General features: G+C 40.8%; 2 protein-coding genes across 6 annotated transcripts in view; one reads left to right on the forward strand and one right to left on the reverse strand.

The window, feature by feature from the left end:
* Nucleotides 1-7,283: 7,283 nt before the first annotated feature.
* Nucleotides 7,284-9,373, reverse strand: LOC116375945 (E3 ubiquitin-protein ligase RNF186-like). The gene is made up of 3 exons (XM_031834962.1): nt 9,313-9,373; nt 8,461-9,071; nt 7,284-8,267 (listed from the first exon to the last, which is right to left on the reverse strand). The coding sequence occupies exons 2-3, from the start codon at nt 8,799-8,801 to the stop codon at nt 8,192-8,194; spliced, it is 417 nt and encodes a 138-aa protein (XP_031690822.1). The 5' UTR covers nt 8,802-9,071; nt 9,313-9,373; the 3' UTR covers nt 7,284-8,191.
* Nucleotides 9,374-15,432: 6,059 nt separating this feature from the next.
* Nucleotides 15,433-26,319, forward strand: part of LOC109884283 (homeodomain-interacting protein kinase 1-like) — a 36,436-nt gene continuing 25,549 nt past the window's right edge. For 2 of the 5 annotated variants that reach the window (XR_004203578.1, XM_020476270.2), the window contains exons 1-4: nt 15,452-15,627; nt 23,969-24,092; nt 24,452-24,571; nt 25,450-25,634. The gene's annotated coding sequence lies outside the window, so the exon portion shown is untranslated. Of the gene's footprint in view, nt 15,628-23,968; nt 24,093-24,451; nt 24,572-25,449; nt 25,635-26,319 lie in introns of all 5 variants that reach the window. The other 3 variants (XM_020476269.2, XR_004203801.1, XM_031794485.1) reach the window with 3 other exon arrangements.

The following is a 26,319-nucleotide window of genomic DNA, read 5'->3' on the forward strand; positions in this document are numbered from 1 at the left end:
GTTGTCTCCTCACTAGGGCCTATATAGACTGTTGTCTCCTCATTAGGGTCTATATAGACTGTTGTCTCCTCATTAGGGTCTATATAGACTGTTGTCTCCTCACTAGGGCCTATATAGACTGTTGTCTCCTCATTAGGGTCTATATAGACTGTTGTCTCCTCACTAGGGCCTATATAGACTGTTGTCTCCTCATTAGGGTCTATATAGACTGTTGTCTCCTCATTAGGGTCTATATAGACTGTTGTCTCCTCATTAGGGTCTATATAGACTGTTGTCTCCTCACTAGGGTCTGTATAGACTGTTGTCTCCTCATTAGGGTCTATATAGACTGTTGTCTCCTCACTAGGGTCTGTATAGACTGTTGTCTCCTCATTAGGGTCTATATAGACTGTTGTCTCCTCATTAGGGTCTATATAGACTGTTGTCTCCACGCTAGGGTCTATATAGACTGTTGTCTCCTCATTAGGGTCTATATAGACTGTTGTCTCCTCACTAGTATCTATATAGACTGTTGTCTCCTCATTAGGGTCTATATAGACTGTTGTCTCCTCATTAGGGTCTATATAGACTGTTGTCTCCTCATTAGGGTCTATATAGACTATTGTCTCCTCATTAGGGTCTATATAGACTATTGTCTCCTCATTAGGGTCTATATAGGGTTGTTGTCTCCTCATTAGGGTCTATATAGACTGTTGTCTCCTCATTAGGGCCTATTTAGACTGTTGTCTCCTCACTAGGGCCTACATAGACTATTGTCTCCTCATTAGGGTCTATATAGACTGTTGTCTCCTCATTAGGCCTGGTCTAAAGTAGTATACTATATACTGCACTAGCCGGGCCCTGGTCTAAAGTAGTATACAATATACTGTACTAGCCGGGCCCTGGTCTAAAGTAGTATACAATATACAGTACTAGCCGGACCCTGGTCTAAAGTAGTATACTATATACTGTACTAGCCGGGCCCTGGTTTAAAGTAGTATACTATATACAGTACTAGCCGGGCCCTGGTTTAAAGTAATATACTATATACTGCACTAGCCGGGCCCTGGTCTAAAGTAGTATACAATATACTGTACTAGCCGGGCCCTGGTCTAAAGTAGTATACAATATACAGTACTAGCCGGACCCTGGTCTAAAGTAGTATACTATATACTGTACTAGCCGGGCCCTGGTCTAAAGTAGTATACAATATACAGTACTAGCCGGACCCTGGTCTAAAGTACTATACTATATGCTGTACTAGCCGGGCCCTGGTCTAAAGTACTATACTATATACTGCACTAGCCGGGCCCTGGTCTAAAGTAGTATACTATATACTGCACTAGCCGGGCCCTGGTCTAAAGTACTATACTATATACTGCACTAGCTTGGCCCTTGTCAAAAGTAGTATACTATACTGAACAGGTGCCATTTCAGACACAAACTGTCTGTCAATTTGAAGAGCATTTTCATGGTTTCAAGACAACCTAGTGACCAATACAAAGTGTTGGCAGTATAGGCTAGTGTTTAGAGCATTTGACTAGTAACTGAAAGGTTGCAAGATCGTATCTCCAAGCTGACAAGGTAGAAATCTGTCATTCTGCTCCTGAACAAGACAGTTAACCCACTGTTCCTAGGCCGTCATTGAAAATCAGATTTTGTTCTTAACTGACTTGCCTAGTTAAATAAAACAATAACTCACAGCAGGAAATTAATCACAGAATCATTCCCCAACATGCTGCATAAATTCTCCTAACCTGCTCCGAAAAAGTCAATTCCGGTTATTGCTTCATCAAAGTGATGTGTTTTTATGGAATCTCATATGCAAGAATGCATACAGGGCTCTCTGAGACATGATTAGTCAGAGAGTGATTTCAGTCATGTACTGCACACACCAAAACCAAGGACAGTGGAATGTTTAGGGTTTGTTTTGTGTTTTAGGAAATAGTAGTGTAGAATGTGAAGTGTATTAACACCCCCAACTCTATTTGGGATCCATAAATAGTTGGATATCAGACAGTTACTTTCCTAATGTAATGATAATAATAAGCAATTTCACAACTCTAAAACAGGGTTATTTTAAAGTGGATGTATTTATTAACCAACAAATATAATTCCAGTATAAAAAACCTGCTCTTCAAACAGAACAGATGAATTAAACATGTACAATGAGGATCAACAAATCCAACATCCCTGGTTTGTGGGACTGGAAATGATGCAGACAATTACATTGATAAAAGAAACAATCTGCAACATTAAAGCTGTTCTAAAATGATGTCATAATAAATACTGAACCTCCACTTCCTTCACGCAGTAATACACCTTTTATCAAATCATTAAACATTATTATAAACATTGATCACAGCATATTGTATTGTACACAGCACACATTGTACAGCACACAGTCTCTAACCTTCACCCCTCTGTCTGTCTGTCTATCTATCTATCTTTCTATCTATCTATCTATCTATCTATCTATCTATCTATCTATCTATCTATCTATCTATCTATCTATCTATCTATCTATCTATCTATCTATCTATCTATCTATCTATCTATCTATCTATCTATCTATCTATCTATCTATCTATCTATCTATCTATCTATCTATCTATCTATCTATCTATCTATCTATCTATCTATCTATCTATCTATCTATCTATCTATCTATCTATCTATCTATCTATCTATCTATCTATCTATCTATCTATCTATCTATCTATCTATCTATCTATCTATCTATCTATCTATCTGTCTGTCTGTCTGTCTGTCTGTCTGTCTGTCTGTCTGTCTGTCTGTCTGTCTGTCTGTCTGTCTGTCTGTCTGTCTGTCTGTCTGTCTGTCTGTCTGTCTGTCTGTCTGTCTGTCTGTCTGTCTGTCTGTCTGTCTGTCTGTCTGTCTGTCTGTCTGTCTGTCTGTCTGTCTGTCTGTCTGTCTGTCTCTCCATCTATTCATAACTTCCTTTATCTTTCTTTCTTCCTGTGTAGTGGTCTGTGTCTGTCTGTTAGCTCCCTTCCACTCTTCCTCCTCTTCCTGTTTTCTGTCTAGTATCTGGTCCCAGATCTCAGTGTTAACCCACAGCGACCCCGGCAGGGTGAGGCTGGGCTCGGTGCAGGTGATCCAACGGCACAGGGGGCAGCAGACTGTCAGTAGGCCGTTTTGGAGCCTGGACATCGCCTGCAAGCACAGCCCACAGAATGTGTGCTTACAGTGGAGCATCCGAGGTATCTTCTCCCTGCGAGAGTAGGGCTGGAGGCAGACACAGCACTCCATGTCCTCGCTCATCAGACCCATGGCTGGCTGGGGTGTGGATGGATGGATGGATGGATGGATGGACGGCTGGATGGATGGACGGATGGATGGACAGCTGGAGTCCAGAGGAATTCTGGACGGAGTGTCAGTGTCTGGGCAGGAAGACGTGGGGTTTAAACGCTGGTCTGAGGTCAGTGTTCCCCTTGTGGTTTATTAAGGTCCTGGTTTGGATTTGATGAGGATGAGCTGATCCTAGATCTGTGCCTAGGAGCGTAGGTCAGGAACCTGCAAAAGACATTAAGATGTTAAATTACATTAGACTCAGTGACTTCATCACTGGCGCTATGTAAACATATCTAACATGATAACGTATCTTAAATCAACAGGCTGTCAGGTTTTTCTGATAAGCCATGAAGAAAAAAATATCTTGAAAATATCACACACATTTATAACATCCATAGTTATCAGATATAGACAAACCTTTTAACTTTTATCATTATCAATGAGAGACAATATTTTACTTACAGGTTCTGGAAGATTTTCAGCACAGCGACCAACTATCCTACGACAAAACTTTGTGTGTGAGAGAGAAGAGTGTGTGTGCTCCTATTTTAAGCTTTAGGGGAGGAGACTAAATTCAGTTATTTTCCCAGAAAGGGCGGCCTCTCACCTCCTCTACTCTCAGGTGAGGCAGGAAAGTTCCATGGAATGAGTTCAACACTACTAGGTCACTTCTATAGCATAGTAGGACACTTCAGGAGAATTGCCAGGGCCATGTAATAACATTTTCAGGGCAGGTGTTTACGTCTACAAATGGCACGTACACTAAGAGTACAAAACATTAAGAACACATGCTCTTTCCTTGACATAGACTGAGTGTACAAATGGTGTTCCTAATGTTTGGTACACTCAGTGTAAGTCCAGTTTATGACGGATCAATATTTGAAGGGGAATTTTCACTAGAGCGGGGGAAGCACTTGTACAACCCTTTCTGTGGACTTGTAGATCCTATCTGTGGACTTGTAGATCCTATCTGTGGACTTGTAGATCTTATCTGTGGACTTGTAGATCCTATCTGTGGACTTGTAGTTCCTATCTGTGGACTTGCAGATTATATCTGTGGACTTGTAGATCCTATCTGTGGACTTGTAGATCCTATCTGTGGACTTGTAGATCCTATCTGTGGACTTGTAGATCCTACCTGTGGACTTGTAGATCCTACCTGTGGACTTGTAGATCCTACCTGTGGACTTGTAGATCCTACCTGTGGACTTGTAGATCCCTCTCTGTGAACTTGTAGATCCTCTCTGTGGACTTGTAGATCCTCTCTGTGGACTTGTAGATCCTACCTGTGGACTTGTAGACCCCTCTCTGTGTACTTGTAGATCCTCTCTGTGGACTTGTAGATCCTACCTGTGGACTTGTAGACCCCTCTCTGTGTACGTGCCTGGTTATTGTAAGTGTTAATGTACAGAATCAGTTCAATGGAAGCGTTATCTCTTCTAGATAAGAAACACAGTTGAATGGAAGAAGTTTGTTGAACTTCTCCTATGACCCTTTAATGACTCACTTATCTTACAGTATATTGTTTACCTGTATATTGTGAATGAGGTTTTTTATAGTGTGTATGGATCCCAGGACTCCATGGAAATGTCAGGTGTTAATGAGTGAGTGGGCTATCCAGTTGTTTTACCATAAACATCTGATGAATTGATGGATGAATGAAACACCAATCAGGAGAGTTTCAGGCTGCTGTGTTGTTTTAGTTTTAAAGTCACATGTTTCTAATAAAATCAAGTCACAAATTCAGTGGAAACCTTGTAAACAACCCCCCTAACCAGTCAATTAGAAAACAGTCTCCCTGTTGAAACCGGATTGTTTTTGAATTGACAATTGATGACGGCTCTACTTTTTGTTCAACTGGAAATTCCAGGTGAAACACGCTTGTCTATTCACCATGTCAGCTAAGTGCCACGCACGCACAACAGACACACACAAACAAACACTAAGTATAAAGAACCACCAAACATTTGTTCTTTAAAATCGCCTGCGTAGCAGGTTAATATATTCCATGAACGAAACATACAATTTCACGTGAAATAATTAAGCAGGAAATGTGGGTGTATCTCACAAATGAATTCCTATCATTAAAGGACCAGAACAAGAGACTGATGGATCTTTGTCAAAGTCTTCTACTAGTTTCTAATGGTTATTTTTCTGCTTTCTGAAGTCATGAGTAAGCTGCACACTAAAACAACGTGAGCTAAATGACAGTAAATGATGAGTAATTCTGTTAGCCAGGGACGGTAACCAGCTCTACCGTCAGCCCTGTTTGGTAACACAGGGACTTTGTCCCAAATGGAACACTATTCCCTACATAGTGCACTACTTTAAAGGCAAAGGCTCTGGTCAAAAGCAGTGCACTACATATGGAATAGGGATCCAATTGGGACATACCCAGGGACAATAGAGCTGCCTATTTCTCTGACAGACACCTTAAGGCAACAATTATCAAGAAAAGTTAAGAAAAACAAACCAAATAGGAGCCATAAAATATACATATTAAACACAAAGATTATATATAAGGTCTATATAGACTGTTGTCTCCTCATTAGGGTCTATATAGACTGTTGTCTCCTCAGTAGGGTCTATATAGACTGTTGTCTCCTCACTAGGGTCTATATAGACTGTTGTCTCCTCATTAGGGTCTATATAGACTGTTGTCTCCTCACTAGGGTCTGTATAGACTGTTGTCTCCTCATTAGGGTCTGTAAAGACTGTTGTCTCCTCATTAGGGTCTATATAGACTGTTGTCTCCTCATTAGGGTCTATATAGACTGTTGTCTCCTCACTAGGGTCTATATAGACTGTTGTCTCCTCACTAGTATCTATATAGACTGTTGTCTCCTCATTAGGGTCTATATAGACTATTGTCTCCTCATTAGGGCCTATATAGACTGTTGTCTCCTCACTAGGGTCTATATAGACTGTTGTCTCCTCATTAGGGTCTATATAGACTATTGTCTCCTCATTAGGGTCTATATAGGGTTGTTGTCTCCTCATTAGGGTCTACATAGACTGTTGTCTCCTCATTAGGGCCTATATAGACTGTTGTCTCCTCACTAGGACCTACATAGACTATTGTCTCCTCATTAGGGTCTATATAGACTGTTGTCTCCTCATTAGGCCTTGTCTAAAGTAGTATACTATATACTGTACTAGCCGGACCCTGGTCTAAAGTAGTATACAATATACAGTACTAGCTGGACCCTGGTCTAAAGTAGTATTCTATATACTGTACTATCCGGTCCCTGGTCAAAGTACTATACTATATACTGCACTAGCCGGGCCCTGGTCTAAAGTACTATACTATATACTGCACTAGCTTGGCCCTTGTCAAAGTAGTATACTATAATGAATAGGGGCCATTTCAGACACAAACTGTCTGTCAATTTGAAGAGCATAACCCTAACCAATACAAAGTGGTGGCAGTGTTGGCTAGTGTTTAGAGCATTTGACTAGTAACTGAAAGGTTGCAAGATCGTATCTCCAAGCTGACAAGGTAGAAATCTGTCATTCTGCTCCTGAACAAGACAGTTAACCCACTGTTCCTAGGCCGTCATTGAAAATCAGATTTTGTTCTTAACTGACTTGCCTAGTTAAATAAAACAATAACTCACAGCAGGAAATTAATCACAGAATCATTCCCCAACATGCTGCATAAATTCTCCTAACCTGCTCCGAAAAAGTCAATTCCGGTTATTGCTTCATCAAAGTGATGTGTTTTTATGGAATCTCATATGCAAGAATGCATACAGGGCTCTCTGAGACATGATTAGTCAGAGAGTGATTTCAGTCATGTACTGCACACACCAAAACCAAGGACAGTGGAATGTTTAGGGTTTGTTTTGTGTTTTAGGAAATAGTAGTGTAGAATGTGAAGTGTATTAACACCCCCAACTCTATTTGGGATCCATAAATAGTTGGATATCAGACAGTTACTTTCCTAATGTAATGATAATAATTAGAAATTTCACAGCTCTAAGACAGGGTTATTTTAAAGTGGATGTATTTATTAACCAATAAATATAATTCCAGTATAAAAAACCTGCTCTTCAAACAGAACAGATGAATTAAACATGTACAATGAGGATCAACAAATCCAACATCCCTGGTTTGTGGGACTGGAAATGATGCAGACAATTACATTGATAAAAGAAACAATCTGCAACATTAAAGCTGTTCTAAAATGATGTCATAATAAATACTGAACCTCCACTTCCTTCACGCAGTAATACACCTTTTATCAAATCATTAAACATTATTATAAACATTGATCACAGTATATTGTATTGTACACAGCACACATTGTACAGCACACAGTCTCTAACCTTCACCCCTCTGTCTGTCTGTCTATCTATCTATCTATCTATCTATCTGTCTGTCTGTCTGTCTGTCTGTCTGTCTGTCTGTCTGTCTGTCTGTCTGTCTGTCTGTCTGTCTGTCTGTCTGTCTGTCTGTCTGTCTGTCTGTCTGTCTGTCTGTCTGTCTGTCTGTCTGTCTGTCTGTCTGTCTGTCTGTCTGTCTGTCTGTCTGTCTGTCTGTCTGTCTGTCTGTCTGTCTGTCTGTCTGTCTGTCTGTCTCTCCATCTATTCATAACTTCCTTTATCTTTCTTTCTTCCTCAATCCATTTAATATCTTATTTTTTATTTCCTCCACCTATCCATCCTATATTATTAATATTATAATTGAACCCTTATTTTACCAGGTAAGTTGACTGAGAACATTACACCCAAAGTCAATCAAACACAAAGCATATGAATAATTGGTTCAATCTTGCTTCATTATGGAAAATCACCAGTCGGTCCTGTTTTATGAATTAGCTTCATTACTCAATAAGTATCTCCTACTCTGAAATGGGAAAATCCAGTCTTCTTTCTCTGCTCTTCGTCTTTTCGGTTTACAGTACATTGTGCTTCATCCTCCTCAGGAAATTCTGTAGTTTGAGCCTCAGGCCACAATGCCTTGATGTAGAACTAGAGGACAGGAGAGGAGGGGGAAATAAACGAGATAGAGAGAGAGAGAGAGAGAGAGAGAGAGAGAGAGATAGCAGAAAGAGAGACCAAAAAATACAGAACTAAATATTAGGAAGATCAGAGAACAGAGGAAGGTTTCTCCAGGTTTCTAAATCAGTCTATCAATCCATCCACCTTTGCCTGGGGTACTCACCATTTGTACTGTGTAGTGGTCTGTGTCTGTCTGTTAGCTCCCTTCCACTCTTCCTCCTCTTCCTCCTCCTCCTCCTCTTCCTGTTTTCTGTCTAGTATCTGGTCCCAGATCTCAGTGTTAACCCACAGCGACCCCGGCAGGGTGAGGCTGGGCTCGGTGCAGGTGATCCAACGGCACAGGGGGCAGCAGACTGTCAGTAGGCCGCTCTGGAGCCTGGACATCGCCTGCAAGCACAGCCCACAGAATGTGTGCTTACAGTGGAGCATCCGAGGAATCTTCTCCTTGCGAGAGTAGGGCTGGAGGCAGACACAGCACTCCATGTCCTCGCTCATCAGACCCATGGCTGGCTGGCTGGGGTGTGGATGGATGGATGGACAGCTGGATGGATGGATGGCTGGGGTGTGGATGGATGGATGGACAGCTGGATGGATGGATGGACGGCTGGAGCGCAGAGGAATTCTGGACGGAGTGTCAGTGTCTGGGCAGGAAGATGTGAGGTTTTAACGCTGGTCTGAGGTCAGGTTTCCCCTTGTGGTTTAATAAGGTCCTGGTTTGGATTTGATGAGGATGATCTGATCCTAGATCTGTGCTTAGGACTGTAGGTCAGGAACCTGCAAAAGACATTAAGATGTTAAATTACATTAGACTCAGTGACTTCATCACTGACACTATGTAAACATATCTAATGTGATAACGTATCTTAAATCAACAGGCTGTCAGGTTTTTCTGATAAGCCATGAATAAAAAAATATCTAGAAAAATATCACACACATTTATAACATCCATAGTTATCAGATATAGACAAACCTTTTCACTTTTATCATTATCAATGAGAGACAATATTTTACTTACAGTTTCTGGAAGATTTTCAGCACAGCGACCAACTATCCTACGACAAAACTTTGTGTGTGAGAGAGAAGAGTGTGTGTGCTCCTATTTTAAGCTTTGGGGGAGGAGAACAAATTGTGTTATTTTCCCAGAATGGGCGGTCTCTCACCTCCTCTACTCTCAGGTGAGGCAGGAAAGTTCCATGGAACGAGTTCAACACTACTAGGTCACTTCTATAGCATAGTAGGACACTTCAGGAGAATTGCCAGGGCAGTTTAATGACATTTTCAGGGCAGGTGCTCATGTCTACAAAGGGCACGTACACTGAGTGTACAAAACATTAAAAACACCTGCTCTTTCCATGACATTTACTGACCAGGTGAATCCAGGTGAAAGCTATGATCCCTTATTGATGTCACTTGTTAAAACCACTTCAATCAGTGTTGATGAAGGGGAGGAAACGGATTAAAACCTCTTGAGGATAGGGCTGAATACTGCCCCCTTTGGAGGAAGTGCGTGCCCATAGTAAACAGATTTTTTTTAAATCCAAAATTGCTAATATATGCTAGCAGAGTAGCCAGCAAGATGGTAGCAGAGTAGCCAGCAAGATGGTAGTAGAGTAGCCAGCAAGATGGTAGCAAAATAACCAAAATAACAGTTGTGGCGATCCTCTCTACCTACAGTCGTGGCCAAAAGTTTTGAGAATGACACAAATATAAATTTTCACAGTCTGCTGCATCAGTTGAAATGAGGGCAATTTGCATATACTCCAGAATGTTATGAAGAGTGATCAGATGAATTGCAGTTAATTGCAAAGTCCCTATTTGCCATGCAAATGAATTGAATCCCCCAAAATAACATTTCCCCCGCATTTCAGCCCTGCCACAAAAGGACCAGCTGACATCATGTCAGTGATTCTCTTGTTAATAATTTTTAAAGAAGGATTTTTAAGCCTTGAGACACTGGAGATGTGGATTGTATACCTGTGCCATTCAGAAGACCAAAGATTGAAGTGCCTTTGAAAGGGATATGGTAGTAGGTGCCAGGCACACCGGTTTGTGTAAAAAACTGCAATGCCACCGGATTTTTCAGGCTCAACAGTTTCCCGTGTGTATCATGAATGGTCCAGCCAAAGGACATCCAGCCAACTTTGGGAAGCATCGGCATGAACGTGGGCAAGGATCCTTGTGGAAACGCTTTAATAGAACCCTCTCTGTGGACTTGTAGAACCCTCTCTGTGGACTTGTAGAACCCTCTCTGTGGACTTGTAGATCCTCTCTGTGTACTTGTAGAACCCCCTCTGTGTACGTGCCTGGTTATTGTAGTGTTTATGTACAGAATCAGTTCAATGGAAGCGTTATCTCTTCTAGATAAGAGACAGTGGCACAGTTCAAGTACTTTACACTACAGTTGTTAACAAATTACAACATGACCTGGCATTGCAGATTACTGTTGATAAGTGCCCTCTTCCCTTACCACTTTCAACCATTTCACATCACGGGCCATAGACCAGTGACCCGCGGTTTAGCATAATCCAATCCACCCATTGGTGCACGAGCTCTTCCTATATTTACCTTACAGTAAATTCAGTTTAGCAGCTGATTTTGCCAGAGAGGAAGAGGCGAAGGGAAAGGATTTACTCAACCCAAAACCTTATTTTTGTACGGAGGTCTATGAGAGAGTGTCGAATAATTTGAGGCTTATTTGATCGAATAGCTGTTTCATAATGTTTAGGCTGTTACAAATGTGTTGACGAAAGTGCATGCACGTGGCATTCCGGCAACTTTGAGTAAAACGATTTTAGTTGTGCCTCTTGTTCACACACTATCTGCCCTCTCATTGGCCAGAATGGTCCGACTGGTTCCTTATTAGAGCGGTTCTTGTCAATATAATAGGTATTATTTGCCTATGCGGCGTCACCAGAAAACATCGGTTTTCAGGGATACAACAAAGACTTGTAACTACATCTCATTGTTCTGTCTGTGTTTTCAACCTAACGTCCGTTACCTCTGAAAAACGGAAGTAGGACCTCCGCTCACACTCTTTTTGTGTGGGCACTTTAGCTAACCCTAGCCAAGTCATTAACCATTTTCCTAGCCGTAACCTAATTATCCTATCTAAGGGTAATTAAAAAAAATACAAAATAACTTAAGATTCAAGTTGGATATTCAAAGGATATTCGCCTGTTCAAACCTCAATAGTTTTCAAAACACTTGAGCCACAGAACTCCAAATAAGTGTCATGATGTTGGAAATTTTGCGCACAACATTACACAGGTCTTATTTTCATGATTTGGACATTAATTTGCTTTCAAAGCTAATAAACATGTGGAAATGTGAGCAGAATTTTGTATTCCTCGTTGAATTAGTTAGGGAGCGTAAACAAAGCACAAACTTTTTAACGTTTGAATTTCAATAGTTTCTTGGTCATGTCACCTAGTTGACTCTAACAAGGTTCCGAATGTCCACTGACTACCCTTCTATTTTGTTCATATTCATCTCACACGTTTTTTTACAAGAATTGTTCAAACATTCTAATTCAATAGCTCTTTGGTCATGTGACCTGACTTCAATCAAGGTTCAGAATGTTCTCTCAGTGGGCATACACATTGCACACCCTTGAGTTTGTCCATTTTCATCTCACTCTATTTTACATACATTTTTTAAACGTTCAAATATTATCAAATATCAACGTATGACGAATTAGCCATCCATTGTGTTATATAATAAATTGTCTGAAAAAAGATTATAAACATGTTACATAAAGTTACTAACACAGACAGTCTTTGGGTCACATCTGTGTTCTTTATCAGTGGCACACATGAAGCAGTTGTTGGGTTTGCTGAACTCTGGAATCATAGGCATGAACTGAACATCCCACACAACTAGATCAAAATAAAGAATTTACATTTTCTTTGAATTAAATGTCATTACATACCAGACATTGTTAGTATATCCTCAGCCATTTCTTTTCGCAGTTGCTCCATGTGTTTTTGAAGGTTCCATATCAATTTGGGAGGGGATGTTGAGGATGTTTTGTGCATCTTCCTTGGCCATTTACACCAAAAAATAAAATAGAGTTTTTGACCTAATTGTCCCATAACAGGTAACTCTCAACTCTCACTCAACAGGTAACCACTCATCAAACCAACATTACAAAGACCCCACAGCTGAAAGTGTCCTGCTGCATGGTGGGAGTTATTTCCCCTCCTTTTCCACTTTCTTTCTTTCTTTCTTTCACCTTTATTTAACCAGGGATGCCAGTTGAGAACAAGTTCTCATTTACAACTGTGACCTGGCCAAGATAAAGCAAAGCAGTTCGACACATACAACAACACAGAGTTACACATGGAGTAAAACAAACATACAGTCAATAATACAGTATAAAAATAAGTCTATATACATTGTGAGCAAGTGAGGTGAGATAAGGGAGGTAAAGGCAAAAAAAGGCCATGGTGGCGAAGTAAATACAATATAGCAAGTAGAGATAGAAATAATGAGGTGCAAAGAAGCAAAATAAATAAATACAGTAGGGAAAGAGGTAGTTTGTTTGGGCTAAATTTATGTCCACCCAGTCATCTTTTCCATGGCAGGATCTTCTCGTTTTGTAGTATTCTCTTTTATTTATGTAAACATAAAGGAATTCTGATTAGTTTATAGGCAAATAAATACACAGGCCAAAACTGTATGCTGATTTTCTTATCACTATAATCTAGTAGAAGTAATTTCCTGTATGCCCTGTTCTACACACAGCCTAAATTATAGGCACTGAACCATTTACAGGAGAATAATAAGAGTAGCAAATAGGATCCCTATCACAGAGTGAATACATGTAGAGCGCTTGTCTAGCGACAGCCCCAAAACCTGAAGGATCTGGAGAAGGTCTGTATGGAGGAGTGGGCCACAATCCCTGCTGCAGTGTGTGCAAACCTGGTCAAGAACTACAGGAAACGTATGATCTCTGTAATTGCAAACAAAGGTTTCTGTACCAAATATTAAGTTCTGCTTTTCTGATGTATCAAATACTTATGTCATGCAATAAAATGCAAATGAAGTACTTAAAAATCATAGAATGGGATTTTCTGTATTTTTGTTTTAGATTCTGTCTCTCACAGTTGAAGTGTACCTGTGATACAAATTACAGACCTCTACATGCTTTGTATGTAGGAAAACCTGCAAAATCGTCAGTGTATCAAATACTTGTTCTCCCCACTGTGTATGGTTTCAGGGTGGAATACTTTAGTCATTATCTTAAACATACAAATTTGTCTATCACAGTGCCCATCAAATCTATGACAATAGAGAATGAATTGTCAAAATATTATCTGAAAATGTCAGTTGTTGAACATTATACTTCTATTTGCAATAGCAATTTATGATATATGCAGTTGAGGAATATTCCATGTACCAACACTACATGTAGAACGGACATTCCCACATACATAGAGGATACATGTGATTTTACCACTCAGAATCCAGAATGGATATGACAATGGGGCCAGCACAGGACGTAATACACCCTTACAACACTCTACTTTTTGATCTTCTTGACTTCTTATGTGGTAAACTGCTACTGTGTGTTAAGAAAGTCTGACTGACTTAGTGTACTCCAGTAAAAAAAAGGGGCTGGTTTAGATTTAAAAATCCAAAGGAGGATGTCTCTCCTCATACCTCTGGCACTTTAGTCAGGCTGCCAGACTGTGTAACAACTTCATGATGGGGCCGGCAATGGAGTTCCCATTGACTAAGCACCACGGAGACCAATCAGGAGAGACGGAGTTCCCATTGACTAAGCACCAAGGAGACCAATCAGGAGAGACGGAGTTCCCATTGACTAAGCACCAAGGAGACCAATCAGGAGAGACGGAGTTCCCATTGACTAAGCACCACGGAGACCAATCAGGAGAGACGGAGTTCCCATTGACTAAGCACCACGGAGACCAATCAGGAGAGACGGAGTTCCCATTGACTAAGCACCAAGGAGACCAATCAGGAGAGACGGAGTTCCCATTGACTAAGCACCAAGGAGACCAATCAGGAGAGACGGAGTTCCCATTGACTAAGCACCAAGGAGACCAATCAGGAGAGACGGAGTTCCCATTGACTAAGCACCACGGAGACCAATCAGGAGAGAATACGTACAGGTCAACGGTGCCCATTGAAAGTCAAGGGGTGTGTCTGTGCCTTTTGGATTACTCTCTCCTTACAGAGAACCCCTGTGGTTCAAGTCAAGAGCTACCCTTCCCCTTTCAGTCTGCACTGCACATGTCTGAAAGTGACAGAGCCAAACGCCAAGAGTTTTTCACAGTATGTCATAAAAAATGATTACACTTGTGAATGTATGTAAAATGCTAATATATAAAAGATCCAGTACAATGGAATAACTATAGTCCACTGATTATATAAGGGTTGTCAGTCGACATTCTGCACCTTGTTTGAAGTGAGTAGGTCACATGACCAAGAAGCTATGGGAATTTGAACGTTTGATAAATTAATGTAAAAATGTGTGAGATGAAAATGGACAAACTAAAGGGTGTGCAATGTGTAGGCCCACTGAGTGTACATTCTGAACCTTGTTTGAAGTCAGTAGGTCATATGACCAAAGAGCTATTGAAATTCAGAAATGTAAATCAATCATTTAAAATAGTGTGTAAAAAAAAGTGTGTTCAATGTGTGTCCATCGGGTTAGCTACAACCAGTTTTGAAAGTTATAGGAGTAATCGTTAAAGAGCTATTGAAATGTGAAAAATTTCGATGTGGCACTTTGTTGACGGTCCCTGTTGGTGGACGTGAAGAAAACTACAGGCGAATATCCGTTGAATATCAAACCTGAAACTCTCTTTACCTCGGTATTATCCTAACCCGCTAGGAAAAATACATGGTCACAAAATATTCATCCCTTCTAGCCATGACAGCGCTTTCTACGCCTGATACATCACGTTAGCAGCTGATAAACTACGCAGTTTGTTCCCGTAGCTTTTGGAGAAATGTTTCTTATTGAAAGAAAAATATGTTTTTTTATTATGTAATTATTTTTGAAGGAAGTTGTTGTTGAAAGAAAAATACGTTTATTTGTATATTTTTTTAAATGATGTAACTACTTTTGATTTAATTTTGTTATTACAACCCGAGTTGACTGTTTCCCGACCGGAACCGCTCCCTAAGTGTAAATGTGTGTGTGTGTGTGTGTGTGCTTGTGTTTGCTTACGTCTGTTTTGTTGGACAACAATGAAGGCCTAGCTACTTATTAACGTTAAATATGGATCATCAACTCTCCTCTGTGGGATTTCAACACATTACTATATTGATCTTGGACATTACACTGTGAATAAAAAATCAGGTATGTTGATTGTTTTAAAACACGATGTTTTTCCTAGGGTTTACGTTTCTAGCTAGCAAGCAAGCTAACTAAGTTACAGTAGGTTTGTAATGGGATAAGTAGTTCATTTAGCTAAACCTGTTAGCAAGATGTCTATGTTGATATAAATGACCGGCTCGTCTTGACTAGCTCTGATCTACATTTCAACTATTATAGTTATATTGTAAGGCAGGAATGGAAATAGAAGCTAACTACTATTCAAATAGATAATGTCATTCTTATATGAATGTGAAATGTTGATTTAACTATAAGTCGCTCAGGATAGGAGGCGAGTGTCTGCTAAATTTCCAAAAATATAAAACGCAAAATCATGTCCCCCTTAAAAGAGTATCACACTATTTGATTTGTTAGAGAAGCTGGTTTCACATTTGCCTCTGGAAAGTTTCACTGTCTTGGCCTAAACATTGCAATGGTGGTCTAGCTGGATGAGCAGCTGTTTTGGATGGAGAATATCCTTATTGTTTGTTGTGGCTATCATAGATGGCTATCCTAACGGTATATGCAGCATGTTTACTATGTTGATAGGTGCCGGTATCTTGAGGACACTAGCTAGCTGTTATCAAAACAACAATACAGAGAACAGGTCAGGGGGGTGGCCTGTTCACCTGATTCGGCCCTAACACCGGATTCAGCCCTAACACCGGATTCAGCCCTAACACCGGATTCAGCCCTAACACCGGATTCAGCCCTAACACCGGATTCAGCCCTAACACCGGATTCAGCCCTAACACCGGATTCAGCCCTAACACCGGATTCAGCCCTAACACCGGATTCGGCCCTAACACCAGATTCGGCCCTAACACCAGATTCGGCCCTAACACCAGATTCGGCCCTAACACCAGATTCGGCCCTAACACCAGATTCGGCCCTAACACCAGATTCATCCCTAACACCAGATTCAGCCCTAACACCAGATTCGGCCCTAACACCAGATTCAGCCCTAACACCAGATTCAGCCCTAACACCAGATTCGGCCCTAACACCAGATTCAGCTAGCTGTCTACAGTGCCTTCAGAAAGTGTAAACACGCCTGGACTTTTTCTACATTTTGTTGTTATAAAGTTGTATTTAATTTGTTTGTTTGTTGTTGATGTTAACAATCTACACAATACTCTGTCAAAGTGGAAAAACAATCTTAACAAAATAGTTTTCTGTTATTTTACCAGGTAAATTGACTGAGAACAAGTTCTCATTTGCAGCAACGACCTAGGGAATAGTTACAGGGGAGTTGAGGGGGATGAATGAGTCAATTGTAAACTGGGGATTATTAGGTGACCGTGATGGTTTGAGGGTCAGCTTGGGAATTTAGCCAGGACACCGGGGTTAACACCCCTACTCTTACGATAAGTGCCATGGTATGCAGGGTGGTATGCTGCTGGCATATGTCCCCAATCATTGCCCTGGGGAATTGGGATATGTTTTTTAGGCCTGAGGACAGGGTTCCTCCTACTGGCCTTCTAACTCCACTTCCACTTCACACACTTGTCCTTGTCCATATGGTCTATACACACCATCTGATATAACTACTGTGTGTCCAAACTTTTGACTGGTACTGTATATATCACATTTACATGAGTCTTCAGACCCTTTACTCTGTACTTTGTTGAAGCACCTTTGGCAGCGATTACAGCCTCAAGTCTTCTTAGGTATGACGCTACAAGCTTGGCACACCTGTATTTGGGGAGTTTCTCTCATTCTTCTCTGCAGATCCTCTCAAGCTCTGTCAGGTTGGATGGGGAGCGTCGCTGCACAGCTATTTTCAGGTCTCTCCAGAGATGTTCGATCGGATTCAAGTCCGGGCTCTGGCTGGGCCACTCAAGGACATTCAGAGACTTGTCCCAAAGCCACTCCTGCGTTGTCTTGGCTGTGTGCTCAGGGTCCTTGACCTGTTGGAAGGTGAACCTTCGCCCCAGTCTGAGGTCCTGAGCGCTCTGGAGCAGGTTTTCATCAAGGATCTCTCTGTACTTTGCTCTGTACATTCAGCTCTAGGTCTTGGTGGTTCTAAACCCGTTTAAGACAGATGGTGGTCACTGTGTTCTTGGACCTTCAGTGCTGCAGAAATATACCCTTCCCCAGATCTGTGTTTCAACACAATCCTGAGTTCAATTTCGAGTCTCATAGCAAAGGGTCTGAATACTTATGTAAATAAGGTATATATTTTCTATTTACATTTTTTGAATGAATATGCAAACATTTCTAAAAACCTGTTTTCGCTTTGTCCAGATGAGGTATTGTGTGTAGATTGATGGGATCAAACCCAACAAGACTCTTTGTCCAGATGAGGTATTGTGTGTAGATTGATGGGATCAAACCCAACAAGACTCTTTGTCCAGATGAGATATTGTGTGTAGATTGATGGGATCAAACCCAACAAGACTCTTTGTCCAGATGAGATATTGTGTGTAGATTGATGGGATCAAACCCAACAAGACTCTTTGTCCAGATGAGATATTGTGTGTAGATTGATGGGATCAAACCCAACAAGACTCTTTGTCCAGATGAGGTATTGTGTGTAGATTGATGGGATCAAACCCAACAAGACTCTTTGTCCAGATGAGATATTGTGTGTAGATTGATGGGATCAAACCCAACAATACTCTTTGTCCAGATGAGGTATTGTGTGTAGATTGATGGGATCAAACCCAACAAGACTCTTTGTCCAGATGAGATATTGTGTGTAGATTGATGGGATCAAACCCAACAAGACTCTTTGTCCAGATGAGATATTGTGTGTAGATTGATGGGATCAAACCCAACAAGACTCTTTGTCCAGATGAGGTATTGTGTGTAGATTGATGGGATCAAACCCAACAAGACTCTTTGTCCAGATGAGATATTGTGTGTAGATTGATGGGATCAAACCCAACAAGACTCTTTGTCCAGATGAGATATTGTGTGTAGATTGATGGGATCAAACCCAACAAGACTCTTTGTCCAGATGAGGTATTGTGTGTAGATTGATGGGATCAAACCCAACAAGACTCTTTGTCCAGATGAGATATTGTGTGTAGATTGATGGGGTCAAACCCAACAAGACTCTTTGTCCAGATGAGATATTGTGTGTAGATTGATGGGATCAAACCCAACAAGACTCTTTGTCCAGATGAGGTATTGTGTGTAGATTGATGGGGTCAAACCCAACAAGACTCTTTGTCCAGATGAGGTATTGTGTGTAGATTGATGGGATCAAACCCAACAAGACTCTTTGTCCAGATGAGATATTGTGTGTAGATTGATGGGATCAAACCCAACAAGACTCTTTGTCCAGATGAGGTATTGTGTGTAGATTGATGGGATCAAACCCAACAAGACTCTTTGTCCAGATGAGATATTGTGTGTAGATTGATGGGATCAAACCCAACAAGACTCTTTGTCCAGATGAGATATTGTGTGTAGATTGATGGGATCAAACCCAACAAGACTCTTTGTCCAGATGAGATATTGTGTGTAGATTGATGGGATCAAACCCAACAAGACTCTTTGTCCAGATGAGATATTGTGTGTAGATTGATGGGATCAAACCCAACAAGACTCTTTGTCCAGATGAGATATTGTGTGTAGATTGATGGGATCAAACCCAACAAGACTCTTTGTCCAGATGAGATATTGTGTGTAGATTGATGGGGTCAAACCCAACAAGACTCTTTGTCCAGATGAGATATTGTGTGTAGATTGATGGGATCAAACCCAACAAGACTCTTAGTCCAGATGAGATATTGTGTGTAGATTGATGGGATCAAACCCAACAAGACTCTTTGTCCAGATGAGATATTGTGTGTAGATTGATGGGATCAAACCCAACAAGACTCTTTGTCCAGATGAGATATTGTGTGTAGATTGATGGGATCAAACCCAACAAGACTCTTTGTCCAGATGAGATATTGTGTGTAGATTGATGGGATCAAACCCAACAAGACTCGAGGCTGTAATCGCTGCCGAAGCTGCTTCAACAAAGTACTGAGTAAAGAGTCTGTATACTAATGTAAATTTCTATTTATTTATTTATTTTACCTTTATTTAACCAGGTAGGCTAGTTGAGAACACCTTTATTTAACCAGGTAGGCAAGTTGAGAACAAGTTCTCATTTACAATTGTGACCTGGCCAAGATAAAGCAAAGCAGTTCGACAGATACAACGAGTTACACATGGAGTAAAACAAACATACAGTCAATAATACAGTATAATGTGATATTACATTCATTTTAATGAATGAATGAATGAACATGTAATTTATTTTTTTACTTATGTAAATGTGATACTACATCTGTTAATGTTTAATACATTTGCAAAAAAAATCCAAACTTCTTTTCTGCTTTGTCGTTATGGAGTATTGTGTATAGATGGGTGAGCATATTATATTTATGGAGTATTGTGTATAGATGGGTGAGCATATTATATTGATGGAGTATTGTGTATAGATGGGTGAGCATATTATATTGATGGAGTATTGTGTATAGATGGGTGAGCATATTATATTGATGGAGTATTGTGTATAGATGGGTGAGCATATTATATTGATGGAGTATTGTGTATAGATGGGTGAGCATATTATATTGATGGAGTATTGTGTATAGATGGGTGAGCATATTATATTTATGGAGTATTGTGTATAGATGGGTGAGCATATTATATTTATGGAGTATTGTGTATAGATGGGTGAGCATATTATATTTATGGAGTATTGTGTATAGATGGGTGAGCATATTATATTTATGGAGTATTGTGTATAGATGGGTGAGCATATTATATTTATGGAGTATTGTGTATAGATGGGTGAGCATATTATATTTATGGAGTATTGTGTATAGATGGGTGAGCATATTATATTTATGGAGTATTGTGTATAGATGGGTGAGCATATTATATTTATGGAGTATTGTGTATAGATGGGTGAGCATATTATATTTATGGAGTATTGTGTATAGATGGGTGAGCATATTATATTTATGGAGTATTGTGTATAGATGGGTGAGCATATTATATTTATGGAGTATTGTGTATAGATGGGTGAGCATATTATATTTATGGAGTATTGTGTATAGATGGGTGAGCATATTATATTTATGGAGTATTGTGTATAGATGGGTGAGCATATTATATTTATGGAGTATTGTGTATAGATGGGTGAGCATATTATATTTATGGAGTATTGTGTATAGATGGGTGAGCATATTATATTTATGGAGTATTGTGTATAGATGGGTGAGCATATTATATTTATGGAGTATTGTGTATAGATGGGTGAGCATATTATATTTATGGAGTATTGTGTATAGATGGGTGAGCATATTATATTTATGGAGTATTGTGTATAGATGGGTGAGCATATTATATTTATGGAGTATTGTGTATAGATGGGTGAGCATATTATATTTATGGAGTATTGTGTATAGATGGGTGAGCATATTATATTTATGGAGTATTGTGTATAGATGGGTGAGCATATTATATGTATGGAGTATTGTGTATAGATGGGTGAGCATATTATATTGATGGAGTATTGTGTATAGATGGGTGAGCATATTATATTGATGGAGTATTGTGTATAGATGGGTGAGCATATTATATGTATGGAGTATTGTGTATAGATGGGTGAGCATATTATATTTAATACATTTTAGAATAAGGCTGTAACGTAACAATGCACTGTATATCTGACATTAGGGTACAGGTATATCTGACATTATGGTACAGGTATTACAGGTATATCTGACATTATGGTACAGGTATATCTGACATTATGGTACAGGTATATCTGACATTATGGTACAGGTATATCTGACATTATGGTACAGGTATATCTGACATTATGGTACAGGTATATCTGACGTTATGGTACAGGTATATCTGACATTATGGTACAGGTATATCTGCCATTATGGTACAGGTATATCTGACATTATGGTACAGGTATTACAGGTATATCTGCCATTATGGTACAGGTATTACAGGTATATCTGCCATTATGGTACAGGTATATCTGACATTATGGTACAGGTATATCTACATTATGGTACAGGTATTACAGGTATATCTGCCATTATGGTACAGGTATATCTGACATTATGGTACAGGTATATCTGACATTATGGTACAGGTATTACAGGTATATCTGACATTATGGTACAGGTATATCTGACATTATGGTACAGGTATATCTGACATTATGGTACAGGTATATCTACATTATGGTACAGGTATTACAGGTATATCTGCCATTATGGTACAGGTATTACAGGTATATCTGACATTATGGTACAGGTATATCTGACATTATGGTACAGGTATATCTGACATTATGGTACAGGTATATCTACATTATGGTACAGGTATATCTGACATTATGGTACAGGTATATCTGACGTTATGGTACAGGTATATCTGACATTATGGTACAGGTATCTCTGACATTATGGTACAGGTATATCTGACATTATGGTACAGGTATATCTGCCATTATGGTACAGGTATATCTGACATTATGGTACAGGTATATCTGACATTATGGTACAGGTATATCTACATTATGGTACAGGTATTACAGGTATATCTGCCATTATGGTACAGGTATTACAGGTATATCTGACATTATGGTACAGGTATATCTGACATTATGGTACAGGTATATCTGACATTATGGTACAGGTATATCTACATTATGGTACAGGTATATCTGACATTATGGTACAGGTATATCTGACGTTATGGTACAGGTATATCTGACATTATGGTACAGGTATCTCTGACATTATGGTACAGGTATATCTGACATTATGGTACAGGTATATCTGACATTATGGTACAGGTATATCTGACATTATGGTACAGGTATATCTGACATTATGGTACAGGTATCTCTGACATTTTGACTGACATTGGTGTATATACAGGTGAATCACATATAAAAAGTAAATTATCCCACCCCCTTTTGAGAATCTGAGACTGCAAAAAATCCTGGTGTTTATTCCACTACAGTCTTGGTATAATGAGTCCATGTGGTTATTCCACACCAGTCTTGGTATAGTGAGTCCAGGTGGTTATTCCACTACAGTCTTGGTATAATGAGTCCATGTGGTTATTCCACACCAGTCTTGGTATAGTGAGTCCATGTGGTTATTCCACAACAGTCTTGGTATAGTGAGTCCGGGCGGTTATTCCACTACAGTCTTAGTATAATGAGTCCATGTGGTTATTCCACAACAGTCTTGGTATAGTGAGTCCAGGTGGTTATTCCACTACAGTCTTGGTATAGTGAGTCCAGGTGGTTATTCCACTACAGTCTTGGTATAGTGAGTCCATGTGGTTATTCCACAACAGTCTTGGTATAGTGAGTCCAGGTGGTTATTCCACAACAGTCTTGGTATAGTGAGTCCAGGTGGTTATTCCACAACAGTCTTGGTATAGTGAGTCCAGGTGGTTATTCCACAACAGTCTTGGTATAGTGAGTCCAGGTGGTTATTCCACTACAGTCTTGGTATAGTGAGTCCAGGTGGTTATTCCACATCAGTCTTGGTATAGTTAGTCCAGGTGGTTATTCCACTACAGTCTTAGTATAGTGAGTCCATGTGGTTATTCCACAACAGTCTTGGTATAGTGAGTACATGTGGTTATTCCACTACAGTCTTGGTATAGTGAGTCCAGGTGGTTATTCCACTACAGTCTTGGTATAGTGAGTCCAGGTGGTTATTCCACTACAGTCTTGGTATAGTGAGTCCAGGTGGTTATTCCACAACAGTCTTGGTATAATGAGTCCATGTGGTTATTCCACAACAGTCTTGGTATAGTGAGTCCAGGTGGTTATTCCACTACAGTCTTGGTATAATGAGTCCAGGTGGTTATTCCACTATAGTCTTGGTATAGTGAGTCCAGGTGGTTATTCCACAACAGTCTTGGTATAATGAGTCCAGGTGGTTATTCCACAACAGTCTTGGTATAATGAGTCCAGGTGGTTATTCCACAACAGTCTTGGTATAGTGAGTCCAGGTGGTTATTCCACTACAGTCTTGGTATAATGAGTCCAGGTTGTTATTCCACAACAGTCTTGGTATAGTGAGTCCAGGTGGTTATTCCACTACAGTCTTGGTATAGTGAGTCCAGGTGGTTATTCCACTACAGTCTTGGTATAATGAGTCCAGGTGGTTATTCCACTACAGTCTTGGTATAGTGAGTCCAGGTGGTTATTCCACTACAGTCTTGGTATAATGAGTCCAGGTGGTTATTCCACTACAGTCTTGGTATAGTGAGTCCAGGTGGTTATTCCACTACAGTCTTGGTATAATGAGTTCTATGTTTTCTTCCTCAGGGCTCCAGAGATAATCCTGGGCTTGCCGTTCTGTGAGGCTATAGACATGTGGTCTCTGGGCTGTGTTATAGCTGAGCTGTTCCTGGGCTGGCCCCTCTTTCCCGGTGCATCAGAGTACGACCAGGTTAGTACTGCTACAGACACACAAACAAACACCTTGTTATTTTATCCTCAACTGTTATGATGGTAATATACCAAGCTATATCAAACTGTTGATAGTCGATTGTGTAATTCCTTCCTTCCTTCCTTGCTTCCTTCCTTCCTTTCTTTCTTCCTTTCTTTCTTTCTTCCTTTCTTTCTTGCTTCCCTCCTTGCTTCCTTGCTTTCTTCCTTGCTTCCTTCCTTCATTTCTTCCTTTCTTTATTTCTTTCTTGCTTCCCTCCTTGCTTCCTTGCTTTCTTCCTTGCTTCCTTGCTTTCTTCCTTGCTTTCTTTCTTCCTTTCTTCCTTCCTTGCTTCCTTCCTTCCTTTCCTCCTCCACTAGATCCGGTACATCTCCCAGACGCAGGGCTTGCCTGCAGAGTACCTGCTGAGTGCCGGCACCAAGACTAGCCGCTTCTTTAAGAGAGGACCTGACTCCAGCTACCCCCTCTGGAGAATCAAGGTATTACACCCCTCCTCACTACTCTGCTGCAACAATCTAGTAAGGCGGCAGGTAGCCTAGTGGTTAGAGGGGAGAGGCGGCAGGTAGCCTATTGGTTAGAGGGGAGAGGCGGCAGGTAGCCTAGTGGTTAGAGGGGAGAGGCGGCAGGTAGCCTAGTGGTTAGAAGGGAGATGCGGCAGGTAGCCTAGTGGTTAGAGGGGAGAGGCGGCAGGTAGCCTAGTGGTTAGAGGGGAGAGGCGGCAGGTAGCCTAGTGGTTAGAGGGGAGAGGCGGCAGGTAGCCTAGTGGTTAGAGGGGAGAGGCGGCAGGTAGCCTAGTGGTTAGAGGGGAGAGGCGGCAGGTAGCCTAGTGGTTAGAGGGGAGAGGCGGCAGGTAGCCTAGTGGTTAGAGGGGAGAGGCGGCAGGTAGCCTAGTGGTTAGAGGGGAGAGGCGGCAGGTAGCCTAGTGGTTAGAGGGGAGAGGCGGCAGGTAGCCTAGTGGTTAGAGGGGAGAGGCGGCAGGTAGCCTAGTGGTTAGAGGGGAGAGGCGGCAGGTAGCCTAGTGGTTAGAGGGGAGAGGCGGCAGGTAGCCAAGTGGTTAGAGGGGAGAGGCGGCAGGTAGCCAAGTGGTTAGAGGGGAGAGGCGGCAGGTAGCCTAGTGGTTACAAGGTAAAAATCTGTTGTTCTGCCCCTGAAAAAGGCAGTTAACCCACTGTTCCCTGGTAGGCCGTCATTGTAAATAAGAATTTGTTCTTAACTGACTTGCAAAGTTTAGTAAAGGTTAAATAAAGTTTAACAAAGGTACAAATTGAGCCTTGTGAATATGAGTAGCTTCACCCTTCATTCAACCTCACCACTTCCATCCTGTTGCATCACTTGTTCCTTCCACCTCCTGATGCAGGTCAACCTCTCGTCTCACCTGGAGGGGACGGACATGCTGGCGGAGAAAGCTGATAGGAGGGAGTTCATCGACCTGCTGAAGCGAATGCTCCGATTGGACGCTGACAAGAGGATCACGCCCACTAAGACGCTAGGTCACCCCTTCGTCACCATGAGTCACCTGCTGGACTTCCCTCACAGCTCCCAGTACGTACACATGTCACTGTGTGTGGAAGGAGGTACTTGTGGGCGTCTCAGGGTGGGGTGTTATTACATTTGACTTGAGATTTGATTGGTTGATTGGTGAAATGGTTTGATTGGTTGATTGGCTAAATGATTTGATTGGTTGATTGGTTAAATGGTTTGATTGGTTGATTGGTTAAATGATTTGATTGGTTGATTGGTTAAATGATTTGATTGGTTAATTGGTTAAATGATTTGATTGGTTAAATGGTTTGATTGGTTGATTGGTTAAATGGTTTGATTGGTTGATTGGTTAAATGATTTGATTGGTTGATTGGTTCAATGATTTGATTGGTTGATTGGTTAAATTATTTGATTGTCTCGCACCTTTGCAGTGTGAAGTCTTGCTTTCAGAACATGGAGCTCTGTAAACGTAGGAGCTCATCGTTCGACAACAAAACTCTCTTCTCCACCCACACTCTTCCTAGTGCTGCCACCGGCAACCTCACAGTCACCTTCAGCAACCAGCTCATTCAGACCCACACACACACACACACACTATTACCTTCAGCAACCAGCTCAGCCAGACACACACACACTGTTACCTTCAGCAACCAGCTCAGCCAGACACACACACACTGTTACCTTCAGCAACCAGCTCAGCCAGACACACACACACTTATACCTTCAGCAACCAGCTCAGCCAGGT

The sequence above is a fragment of the Oncorhynchus kisutch genome, linkage group LG1, assembly GCF_002021735.2.
Source record: "Oncorhynchus kisutch isolate 150728-3 linkage group LG1, Okis_V2, whole genome shotgun sequence".
NCBI classification, from domain to species: Eukaryota; Metazoa; Chordata; class Actinopteri; order Salmoniformes; family Salmonidae; genus Oncorhynchus; species Oncorhynchus kisutch.

What these genes read in the sequence shown, in the direction of transcription:
- LOC116375945 (XM_031834962.1), bottom strand. Translation starts at nt 8,801, where the DNA reads ATGGGTCTGATGAGCGAGGACATGGAGTGCTGTGTCTGCCTCCAGCCC. An exon ending in ACCACTACACAGTACAAATG is followed by an intron (nt 8,268 to 8,460) that starts GTGAGTACCCCA and finishes CCTGTCCTCTAG; the next exon opens with TTCTACATCAAGGCATTGTG.